This window comes from Falco biarmicus, chromosome 8, assembly GCF_023638135.1.
Source record: "Falco biarmicus isolate bFalBia1 chromosome 8, bFalBia1.pri, whole genome shotgun sequence".
NCBI classification, from domain to species: Eukaryota; Metazoa; Chordata; class Aves; order Falconiformes; family Falconidae; genus Falco; species Falco biarmicus.
In genome coordinates, this window is record NC_079295.1 from 16,732,022 (window position 1) to 16,744,727 (window position 12,706).

A 12,706-nucleotide genomic window follows, 5' to 3' on the forward strand; every position below is an offset into this window, starting at 1 on the left:
TCAAAGCTGTTAGTTAGAAGCACAATACGTAGATTACCATACCTTGTATTTAGTGTTTCTTTACATTTTTACTCAGAACAAATCATTCTACTATAAAATCAATGCGACAACAATTTACATATTGAACTTCCCACAATATTTTGGGAAAATTAAAACAACAGGCTATTCCTACCTCCCTGATTCAGCCTGTCCATTGTTTTGTGAACATCTGTTCTTGATGACAAGCAAAAAATCAGGACATCAAATACAACCATTGAGATTCACAAACAAGGCCCCAGAATCCAAAACACCACAGTGCTGAGACAAAGAAGCAAAAAAGAGGAAAAGGAAGGAAAGGAAAAAAAAAATCACCACCACGTTGATAGAATTTATTTCGATTTCATTCATGTACTTCACCTTTTCCTTAAAAGAAGCATAACTGAGACTCAATGTATTGCAAATATCTGCAATTTGAAGCAGATTAATAAAACTGAGATTGAATTCAATCTTTTATACAGAAAAATTATTTTCCAGAGACAAGAAATACTGATGTGTGTAGCAACACAAGTTCCTCTTGCCGCAGAAGGCTTAAAGAGGATGGTTAAGGTGAAGCACAGGAATCAGTTTTCCTGTGATTGTGTCTTGACTTGAACTGAAGCAAAAAACAGGTTAGGTAGGTACCTGGTCCTCATTCATTTCTGTCAGTAATTTGTTGGCAAGGTCTTTCTCACTCTTGTCTGCCACTTTATTGTTAGCATTTAAAAACAGCTGTTAGAAACAGAGACAAGAATAATGGAAATAATTGCATTAAACAGTTACCAGCAGCCAAACCCTTGAAAGCTGCCTTGGATTTGTATTTCACATTTAAAAAAAAAAAAAAAGGAAGAGAAAAAGAAGAAAAAAGATAAAAAGGAAAAAAAAAAGATAAAAAAGTTCTCACACTAGTGAGAGACAATCCTCCATTAATATTAGCCTTCCGTTAATTCTTACAGTATTGAAGATTACAACGTATTTTTGCTAAATAGTAATTGCTTTCGCCCTCCACATTAAATGAAAATATGTGATTGCCAAGACAAGGAAATGGACCTATCTTGAACTTATACTGGTCACTGGCTTAGCAACTGTCATTTCATTTAAAATATGCAACAAGACAGGAGGTTCTCAAAAATTCAAAGAGACACAACAGTGGGGCATCAGCAAAGAAATTAATACGAATTTTTCACCATTTTCCACTTATGATTCATCCTAGGTGAAGACTGAAGATACCAAAACAGAATATTTTAATCTTCAAACAGCAACAGTAGCAGAATTTCTGGGACACACAGTCATTAGGACAGGAAGAAGGGTAAAATACCTCTGCCATCATCCTAAGAACCAGAGAGGTTGTAAATAGCTTAAAATTAAACATACACCTATACTGCATCTTCAGCTAAGAAACTGCTCTGTGAATAGCAGCCAGATGCCTGGTTAGTTCCTGAATTTGCAGGTTTAAAGCTCACCTCAAATTTATAATTGACTGCAGTCACTTTGTGTGCAAAGTTTAGCTGTCACCTAATCAGGACAAAAATTTATCTTCTGTTTTTAGATTCTATTGAGGTGTTTAAAAACCTTTCTGATCAAAATCTTTAAATTAAAGTCCTCCCTCCAAAAAAAAAAACCAAAAGACAAAACAACACTAAACAAAACAAAAACAACTCCAATAGGTTCCTTTAGTGGGTAAAAACTAAGCATTTGTGGTGGTCTCTTTTTCATCATACATTTTATTCCATTATCTCCTAGGCAGTCTTTCTAAAGACGAACGACCTGAGAAATCAACTTCTATAAATCGGGGCAAACAGAAGGACAACGCTCAAGATATTACTTTGACTTACATAGGTGTGAAAGCACATAGTTAGAAACACAGGTCATTTGGAAAGCTACACCAGCGTCAAGAGCACTTAACACTGCAGAATAGCTATAATATGCCTCAGAAGGTTATAACATTAACAAGTGGAAATAAGAACATTAAACAGAAGCAAATGCAGACATGCAAAAACCACCATCAAATTTTCCACATGGGTTACTTCAATTCTGATAACACACGTAAAATGGAAATAGATCCTAAAAACATGTGGATCTTGTAATAAATTCTTCTATTTAAAATAAATATTATGGTTTTTTAACCAGGCATACTGCTACAGGTCATTGTGCTTTGCTCAAAAGTCTCTTCGACAGTTTGAGATTTAGGACCGACAAAGCAGCTTGTTAAATGATTCAGTATAGAACAACCACCGCCTGATATCTCTAAAGTGCAGTCCCTCTTTTCAGATGTCACAGGCAAAAAAGCAACTTTTAGATCATCAAAACTTAACCCAGCAGTTCTGAAAAGCTTTTGTGCAGATTTCTAACCCTAGAGCATAATTAAGTGAAGAGAGTTTGCCTATAAGCCTTTAAAACCAGCAAAGATGAAACAAAAGATTTAAATTTTAGAACACTCTTGAACGCAGATGACTACGAAGTATGACTAGAAGTATGGCCTTCAATACCCTAAGTTCTTTGGGTTATCCGTAGCAGAAACAGTTACATGGATTTTCTTTATGCCTCCTCTCCATGGAAATTTCTTGCACTTCCGATTTGCAAGCTCCAACTCCCATTCTGACCTTCAGATTACGTACAGGCTCTCCCACTATCTGCAGCGCTGCACAACATGCTTTACACAGCTCGCTGGTGAAGCCAGTAGCAAGATTTTCATAGGTAAAGAAAAAAGATCCAGAAATAGGGTCTCCACCCTCAGCTAATACAGAAAAATATTCCACAGCTAAATTCACCTCTGCTCTTCGGCTTTGAAAAACAACAGAGATACAGTATATTGGAAAACGCAAATATACACCTTCCCAGTCTCCACCCTCTTCCCACTTCTCATCCTTGGGGGTATTTTGACTGTGAACGGTTAAAAACCCCACTATATAGCAAACTGTCCGTAATAATATCCAATCAATCACAGTAATATGTGAGACTGTATCACAGGAAAAAACCCTCTGAAGAGGGTACCTTATGACTGACATACAGGCAAAATAAAAATAAAAGCAGCAAGCTGCAAAAATAGAGTAGCTGTTCCTGCTTTCTTAAATCCCATCACTTGTTTATATGAGAGTAGGAACATAGCAAGAGTCTCCATGAACAGGTAAACATGACACTGCTTGATCATTTAATAAGAAACTAAAAAAGAAATTTCTTATGGAGTACAAGGTCAGTACAAAAATAGGCACAGATTCCCAAACAGAAGAGGAGAATGGAAAGGTCAAACAATGTGTTTTCAGGGGGAGGTAAGAAACTACAAACACCATTCAAAACACCAAGTCAGTTGGCATTCTGCCACTCATAACTACAGTTAAGAGATAAACCAAACACATGTATTTTAATATATCACTGCACTGAAATACGTTCTAATCCAAAATATAAATGGATTTGAATCAAACTGCATACCGTAGCTAGCATTAAATTATCTACTACTAGAAGAGCTCAAAATAGTAACGTCACCAACATATCACCAAAAGAAACACAATATTCCACAGAGTTATATCACATCTATGTTCTCTGGCACAGGAAAAAATGAAATCTACAAAGCAATCGGTGGAAGACACTAGCTCGCAAATTATGACCATCTGGAACTGAGATGAAAACACAACATCTAAGTAAACACTAAATCCTGTATAGAAGGAGATGAACAATCAAAGAACATTTGTAACAGCTTGAGCTCATGTTTTATGCCAGCTACACAAGACTCAAATATTTTGAAACACAAAGGCACACCAGTAAGGTTTTTTTAAAATAGAAAAATATGCCTCTGAAATCAGAATTCAGACCTCCGTCTGGCAGCAGTTGTAAGTGACTTCCTAGCAATCCAGTGACAGGATAAAATAAAATAAAATAAAAAACCAAACACCAAACCAGCAATAAAAAAAAAACCCAAACACCAAACCAGCAACAAAAAAAAAAAAAACCCAAACACCAAAAAAAGGAGGGGGGGGGGGGAGGGGCCGGGAATCGGCTCCAGTAACACCCTTAACAGCTTTTACAGACTGAGCAGGATCTACAAAGGTATTTTGCTCAAAATAAGCATTCATTGTTTTAATGACAAGACAGACAAGAAACACCTCTACTTCATTAGTGGGGGGAAAGCAAAAAAAAGAAAAAAACCCAACTTTTTTAGAGCAACTTGGATCTTTCAGACCTTTCATGGCATTAGTGGCTCTAACTAATCCAAAGTTTACTTCCAGTATGCAGACATGATAAAATTTTATCAAATTCAGGAAAAATATATATAGGTAATTAATATACCTACAATATTAAACCACATGTTTTATTAAAAATATCCTGATAAGGGAAAATTTACCTTGCAGTTCTGCAACAGTCGAATGAGATGCTCAAAGCAGTTACTGTTAAGGAAAATTGCCTGCAGAACAGGCCTGTCTGTGCAGTCCAACATGGCTGTGATGGTATCTATAAAATTAAATCAGAACTGGCATCAAAGACAAAAGACAAAACACTTCCCAAATCCATCAAACTTGTTTTTTTCTGCACAGTACATAATAAACATGGGGGGGAGGGGGAAGTTATACAACAAACTATGTGCTGTGAATTCTTTGACCAAGAACAACATGCATTTTAAGCACAGAGCACTAGGCCTAAAGCCAAACATTTTGATGCTGTAAAAATTATCATGTAACCTACTGCATCTGGAAAAAAATTCAGTTACTGAGTATCTGCGATTTCTCTGGGGCTCTGTTTAAAGTCACTGCCATTTGTGAGTACATAAGCAGCATGCTTTTTATTTAAAGCACACAAACACTTGCTTCCTCATCAAGTAACTACTCTGCATTCTACAGTCCACAGCAGCCTTATACCATAAGCATTTTTTACTGCCCCGGTTTTTTTGGAAGTTTAGGAAAAGAAATACTTTTATTTATATTTCCCCTTCTGAACATCAAAGTGGAAAAACCTCCAAATCCTGAGCTCTTATCCAGTGACTTAAACCCAAGTGTTTCAGACCATCACTTTTGGCCACTGTTTATAATAACATCATTTGAAAAGTGAACTATCACAAAATAGCCACCACACGGGTAAATTATTATAGAACCATCTTATTCTGCAATTATTAAGATGCTATGAGTATTACCTGTTGCCTAGTAAAAGTTTTGTTGTTTTTTTTTTAATGGAGACTGGCACTCTGTGAATCTTGACACCGGTTAAATGAGAGCAATCTGCTCAGGTTTCTTCTGGGTTTTTTTGCAGCGAATGATTAAAAAAAGAATACATCTAAAGTAATGCCAATGAAGAAATGTTTGAAATTTTTCAATTGCTAAGCCAAGTGAACATGTTTTGGTAGAAAATTCAGTCATACTACTATCACGGTTCAGTCATTACTTGCTTCGGAGTTATTATCAAGAGATATGTAAAAGAACTGCACAAGTGGGTACTCACTCAGCATTTGAATCTGTAGTGCTATGAATCTGCTCTCCCATTGCCTGCATCGCCTCGGATTGGGTAAAGCTGAGTGGTCCGAATTAAGCAGCTTGAAATAGTTCTCCAATATTGTACTCGTCTCCACTTGCCGCTGGTCAGAACTGCTGGTTAGAAGGATGTGGACAACTTCTGTCAGGCACTTCAGAGTCAGCTCTGCCTTCCTGCTCACCTCCTCAGGGTTCCTGTCATCCCAGTTGTCACAGTCTGCTAAGACACGCATCAAGACTTCCACGGTGGCAGGAGATACTGCTTGAAGAGCATTCCTCTGAAACCCATGGGGGAAAAAAAAAAAAAGTGATCGAAAAACAGATTCACAATACTTTAAAATTTTTAAATGACCTGCCTGGTCATCATGCTCAGTCTCAGCTTGCCTTCCCTTTCCTGGTGGAGCAATGCCTGGCTTTACTGCTCCCTGACATTTTAAAACACTCTCTCTTTTGGATCATCAGAAGTAACATTCGCTTGTGACCAGACTAAGTAGCATATTAAAGAAGCCAGGCAAGAGACTGGATGTTGGCTTTACTGATGATGAATATACCCTTTTCTTCACATTCTTTCCAAGATTTTAAGCAGCTTCCAAGCTATAAAGGCTCTGTGCCTCTTACTGAAACAGCCCACCTCCAACACTGGGAAGTAAGCTAAATGTATTTCACATGTTGGTAACAAAACTTCTACCTTTGCAGGTGGGAACCCCACATTTTTTCTTTATGATATGAAATATTACAGTAAGTTCATATGAACGTGTAGTTATTGTAGACAGCAAATTTCTACTGTTATTTGAAATCAGGACCTAGCTTTTCACATTTAGATACTATTGCACAGAATGACCCCAAACTTTGTAAGACAAACAAACAATACATAGTCAATAACAAATCCTTCTCATTTATGGGTTATGGGATATTTCTAAGCCTTAAACAATGAACAGGCATTTGGAGTCTTCAGCAACTGAAAAGAGTTTAGAACATGCTTACCTGGCCACCAGCCACAATAGCTCCAAAAAGATGTAGCAGGCAACATTTTAGGCTTTCCTTGAGATGTTCACTTTCTTGAAAGCATTCTGATTGGATTAAATAAAAAGAAGGATTCCTTACTTTGGTCATTTAAATTAGATAAAGTTTTTCCTCTAAAAAAAAACCTACCAAAAATAACATGATAAACAAAGCTCCCTGTCATCATGCAATTTTAAACAAAATTTCAACTAGGTAATTTCCACTTTCTTTTAAATAAATCAGACACAAACACAATAATTTCAGCATTATCAAAGTAACACAACAGGACCACATTTATCAGGAATTCACAGGCTAGACCTTCAGCTTGCACAAAGCTTTTCACGCAGGCTGACAGAACGACAGACATACAACAACTGTTGATCCGATTCATAATGTAAATTGAGCCCTTTTTGTCCACACTAATAAGAAATAGAAGGACATGCTAACATGCAAGCAGTTAGCAAGAATGACAAAGGTTGGAGCAATTTTGGCACAGAAAGTCTACTGCCATATGCAGTGCAGGTAGCTCAGAAAAAGTCCCTGAGCTTGCCCCCTTTAAGCCAAACTTCCTAGGGCTGCTTGTGCAGGTCTGTAACCTTTCTAGCAGTAGTGTCTTTAATTACGCTGCATCTCTTCTTATGTCATATCTGATTAGTTATAAACAGCCTGAGGAACTCTTCTTAGCAATAGATATAACCTGGATATTGTTGCTATAGCAATAACACTGGGCTCAAAGTAGCTGCAACAAACTGTAAAGGATTATTTTATTTGGAATTAACCTTTCAATAAAACTTTCAGTAACTTTATCAGATAGAACTGATAATGACTTGGGTTTGTAAAAACTGAGATTTTAGTAGAAACTGAAAATGCAAGAATGTTATATTGATTAAAATGATACTATAACCTTTAAGACAATTACCAATTATCAGCAAGTAAGACTTCTGACTATATACTGAATATATAAACCTGTTTTGAAAGGAAATTGCACAGGTATTTTTTTAATTTGTTCTTCAAAGGAAAGAAAGCTTAGATGATCACACTGTTAGTCTGCTAGTCCCACCACTCTCTTGATTTACAGCTTCTGAATCTTTTGGGGAAGCATCCAACAAATTCAAAAGAGCAGTACCTAGCAGATTGTGAATAAATCATTACACTGGGTAGACCAAAAAAGCCTCAAATAAGTGCTGCCATGGCAGTTGTCTAAAGCACATGCTCAGCAATTTCTTCTTCTGTCTTTCCTGCCAGCTGGCCAACCAGCAGATGAGTATCTGCCAGCTAATTAGTACATTTGTAGCTCAGTCACAGTATATAATATTCCAGGGATTTAGGAGGAACCAGAGTGCAATGCACTGAATGGGGAGGAGGGAACCTGCAGATGACATTCCTCAGCAGCAGCTTTTAGAGTGGGTTTCCAGTGCTTTGGCACAAAGATAAAGGCATTTTCCTGGCATCAGCATTTTGGTCTTTTGGGGAACTAGGCTATTTCACATTACAGAGAGAGGGAATCTCAAGGAACACAAGGAATATCCAACTTAAACCTAGAGACACCGAATTCATAAATGCTACCGCTCCAGGAACAGAACCTTCCTATTTTCTATTAAAGCCAAGTTAACAACTGCAAAAAGGGCTGACTTCAGTCACACCCCCGCCCCTTCAGAATATTCCTGCTGCTTAAGTTCTGTTGGCACTAGCTGCTTCAATTCTGTTGGCCCTAGCACTTTGGTGTGCGAAACTGGCAAACTAGCTGGGCATCCCACCTTCCCAAGATTCAAGTATAGAACACGGCCACATAAGTCCTCCTTTTCCACACAGCCAATCTGTAAGAACACATGAATTCTAAAGTAGCCATCGCGACATTTAATGACTTAAGCAGAGACAAAACAGAGCAGTTTCCCAAACTACAGTCCAAGGAGCATTTGCTAGTTGGATGGCACAGTTCCCTTCTCTCTAGCTGTTAAGCCATATTAAGAGACAAAAATGCATGAACACTTTCCTAAGATGATTTCTCCATGCAAGTTATCATTACAGTTGCTACAGGGATCTTACGTGCAATCACTGTATGTACCCTAATAAATGGGAAAGTTGGCAATTCACAGAACCAACCCTATAAAATCATGTTAGGCATTGAAAGAAAGTCTGAAAAAACTCAGGCTTTCAAAGATGAGTAAGAATGGCAAGATGATGATGCTTAAAGAAAAAAAATAGCAAACAAAGCAACCCACTTCACTCAGTCTCAGAAAGCAAGTAAGGGGCTTTTACATTTATCAGGCATTCTTAGGGGAAAGGAACTTGAAATCACTGAATTCACTCCTTCAAAGATGACTAGTTTTAAACATGCTGTTTATAATACTTACGGTAAAAGAAAGGGACAAACTCAACAGTGAGGGAAGCTGGTTTATACTTCTGTCTGCTCTTTTCAACTGTACTAAGGAAACGTCTGCAATTACATTAAAAAAGATACACCAAAGAAATTAGACATGATACCTTTGTTTATGACTTGCTTATTTATGACTTCATAATAGAAAAGACTGCCAAAAAATCAGGAGTTACCTTTTGCCTACAGGATCAAAAAAAAAAAAGAAGGAAAAAAAAAAAGATCAAGTAGTATTTCATCTTGAAAAAATGTATCACGGCTAATCCCATATTTACTGTTCAGCTCCTAGAAATACCTTAACCTTTTACAGTTTAGTTAAAAAAAAAAATAGCCAGCAATCTGTTATTTATTCCTTGCTTATTCTAACTAAGCCACCAGCTAGACTGCAAAATTCCTTTACCATGCAATTTGAAATGGGCACAAAACATGATGGGCTCATTATGGGGAGGAGGTGTGGGTGGGGCACCATCAAATTAAAGGGATATAGTTCTACTGATACACTTACTAATTTCTTTTCAAAGATGTAACGTATCTACACTGTGATCCTCAATAACTCCTTTTGTCCTAATTCAACCAGGTCTCCATCCCCCATTCCTTTTGGCTTCCTTGTTCCATCCCTTTAGAAAACTGGGCTAGTTTTTTGAAAGGAGGAAGCAATGGAAGAACCTTCATGCTGAGCAGTTACAACCAAATACCTCTTGGTATATCTTCAAATTTAATTCTGCTTTAACTTCTAGAGTGCCAGTAAATACATTATATTTTTTAAAAGATATTTAAATCAGATCCAGTTTCAGAAAGCATAATACTATTCTGTAGCATGATTGTATCGATTCACTGCCAAATTCTGCCCCTTTACTGGTTGTAATGCACTGACTTTGAGTATTTATACTCTACCCAAGATACCATGAGATGTGCTGGCATTACCTACACTAAAACTGAGAAGAGCTTAACAGTACACTGGTAGGCCATATGTGAGAACTGGTGTCAATTCACCGTCTGTCTTACAAAACAGAATTCTCACGTTGCACAAAAATACCAGAATCTACGATCCTTACACGGTCCTTAAAACTTGGCGCACAATGATTCAAGATGCTATTGACAACATCACCTTTTGTTTCCATAACGGCCTTGTGAAAACTACGATCTATGCAGTATTCTGGCACACTGCAGATTTTGAGCTATAAAGAAACTCCAGCAACCACAGTACACAGCTCACGTGATCCCCGCTCTGTTTGCACGCAGTTGGACAAATGACTTGCCGCACAAATGCAAGTCACAGAGCTAGCACAAATGCTGCACTAGCTCTAAAGAATGTATGCTGCAAGAACGGACCTGAGGTTTTACAAGACTAGGTCACATGAGATATGAGATCTCTATGCCTATAGTTATTTGCATGCACAGATTCAACATTTGATGCATTTGCTAAAATGATCCTGATAGAAATAAAACTGAGGACCTGAAGGAAAAGCAATTCTGAATGACAGCAGCAAAGAACAAACAACTTCAGCCCTTGTACACACAACAGAAGAACACATTAACTATCCAAGACTATGTATAAGCTCACATATCCTGTCTCTCCATTTCCCACCTTTTAAAAAGCCCCACAACTCAGCTTTCCACTAAAAGGAATAGGATATATTAGTACTCTGACAACTTTGGTGGCAACGAAGTTCAGTTGCAAGTATGCCTACTTCATTACATTAATTTTGGTAGAAAAAAGTATTTCATTCTATTCTTCGGGCGAAAAAAACCCAACACCCTAAAACATAGTATCAAGTGCTCAAGTCTATCAATTCTAACAGTTGTACAATGCAACAGAAGAATATACAATGTAACTACTCTTTATTTAACATCAAGCAGCAGTAGTTCTGTCAGAAATTTTACATATTATTCATCTAATGTTATCATAAAACACAGTATTTCTAATCCTGTCCTAGTCCACACATACCCTGCAATTTGTTGCCTCCAGTTTCGATATGGATCATAGAGACTTTCACAGAAAGCCAAGGCATGTCTCACAAACTCCTCCATGGGGGTCTGATCTGCCACTTCTTTTTCTTTTGTTTTGCTTTTTAACTGAGGGAAAAAAAAGAAAGCTTTGGTCAGAAGATTGCTAGAATTTGAAAAATAATCTTGATCCCCTCCAGAATAGTTCTGAGCCCGCAAGCTGCTCCCTACACAACACTTATTGGCTAGCAGGAAGTATTGGATGGCAAAAACAACACATGAGAATTGTTAACCACATACCTGTTGAATGTATAACGTAGTCATGGTGATAACATGGTTAATGTATGAACACATCCCAATCTCCTCCACGTTAGCCAAATTTCTATGAAGACAACATAAAAACCACAGAAATGGACACAGTGTACCATTTGAGGCTAGTTCAAACAATGTTTGTTTTAGCATTCTATCTATAATCATACAAAAGTGTATCAGCATTTCAAAAATACTCTGCAAAAGACTGCATGTACTTAAATGTTTATTTCTGTCACAGTAACAGAGCTCACAAGTTTTCTTCTAACAGGAAGGAAAAGAAAGGCCTGAGTCACTCCACTGTAGGCCAATTCTATCCAGAATTTGGGGTTTCAGAGGTTAAGTAGATTCCCAGGATACTCTAAATAGAAAGCTCAGAAATGACATCTGATAACAAAGACAGTAACTTCCGCTTCTCCCATACTACTAGCACATATACTTCCTAGAACTTTAGCAAACATATTTCTTAAAAGCATTTATTCACTTTAAATTCTCCCCAGGAAAACAACATCTGAAAAATTATTTTAGAACACAACAAAGAAATAGCATGGGACATGTTATTCCTCAGTTTTAAGGACAAGTCACAAAGATCAGATACTGAAGCGATGACATAAGGAGAACTTTTCAGCAATTAAGACTGACAACAGCTTATAATTCAGAAACACATTACCACCATCTACTCTGCTTATATTTAATATTCCAGGATGCTTAAACACTGTCCTACAGCCCTTTGTATTGTTTCAGGGGTAAGGAGAGCCAAGAGACTCAAGAACAAAAAGTTGCTTCAAATACTCAGAAAAGAAGATTCCCAATTATATTTTATCTCCTTCCTCTCTTAATGCAGTTTACAATACAAGGCTGAAGAAATAGTGAGGAATAGATTCCTAAAAACAGTTTATTCACCTGCTTCTACAGAATTACAAAATAAGGCGTAAGTTTCAGGAGGAAGCCAGTTGCGTTAACAGGGTAATAAATCAGTTTCCTAAGCTGTTTATGGAATTATAAGCATGTTAAGAATGTGAAACAGTTCTTCCTGTACAACTCACTCTCACTGATTTCATATCAAGCTCTTGTTAAGAGGGTGCAGTTTCTTTCAGAAGTATTTCTCATACCAGTTACACCGTATCTTGAACTCCCATAGATATATCTATGTAATTACAAGGAATTTAGTGTCTAATCCCCTTTTATTCCATTTCTGATGGCAAACATTATTACGAAGATGATTGCATGTCTTCCCTCCCTCTCTTTTATTCCTTCTTTTATTTTGAAGATTGTGAGAAATGGCATTTCTGTTTCTACTAGGAGGTGTCAAATTACATTGTATGTGTCATTAGAATCTGTATTTGTAAGCTATATCAAGATTTCTTGAATAGCCTTGTTGAGGTAACAATCAAAACAAATACCTGCAAAGGATGATAAAGAATTTCACAAGTAAAAGTGACAGAGCCTGCTGCTGCTCTTCTAGTCCATCTGACATTTTCTGTACACACTGCAGTAACTGGAGCCTGAGGACCTGAAGAATATTATCAGGAAGCAGCGATATTCCTGGAGGAATGTCATCCACCCTGAAAAGAAAAATCACACACAAAATTGTTAATCATGC

General features: G+C 37.2%; 1 protein-coding gene across 5 annotated transcripts in view; it reads right to left on the bottom strand.

The window, feature by feature from the left end:
* The window catches only part of NBEAL1 (neurobeachin like 1), an 88,736-nt gene that overhangs the window by 52,159 nt on the left and 23,871 nt on the right, over positions 1–12,706 (bottom strand). For 3 of the 5 annotated variants that reach the window (XR_008823697.1, XM_056350295.1, XM_056350296.1), the window contains exons 3-10: positions 12,507–12,668; positions 11,095–11,176; positions 10,796–10,923; positions 8,828–8,910; positions 6,456–6,541; positions 5,443–5,749; positions 4,355–4,461; positions 661–747 (exon numbers count right to left, since the gene is read on the bottom strand). Coding sequence is in view for 4 of the 5 variants with exons in the window: in XM_056350295.1 (XP_056206270.1) it covers positions 661–747; positions 4,355–4,461; positions 5,443–5,749; positions 6,456–6,541; positions 8,828–8,910; positions 10,796–10,923; positions 11,095–11,176; positions 12,507–12,668 (1,042 nt within the window). In the remaining variant the exon portion in view is untranslated. Of the gene's footprint in view, positions 1–660; positions 748–4,354; positions 4,462–5,442; positions 5,750–6,455; positions 6,542–8,827; positions 8,911–10,795; positions 10,924–11,094; positions 11,177–12,506; positions 12,669–12,706 lie in introns of those variants that run through there. The other 2 variants (XM_056350297.1, XM_056350298.1) reach the window with 2 other exon arrangements.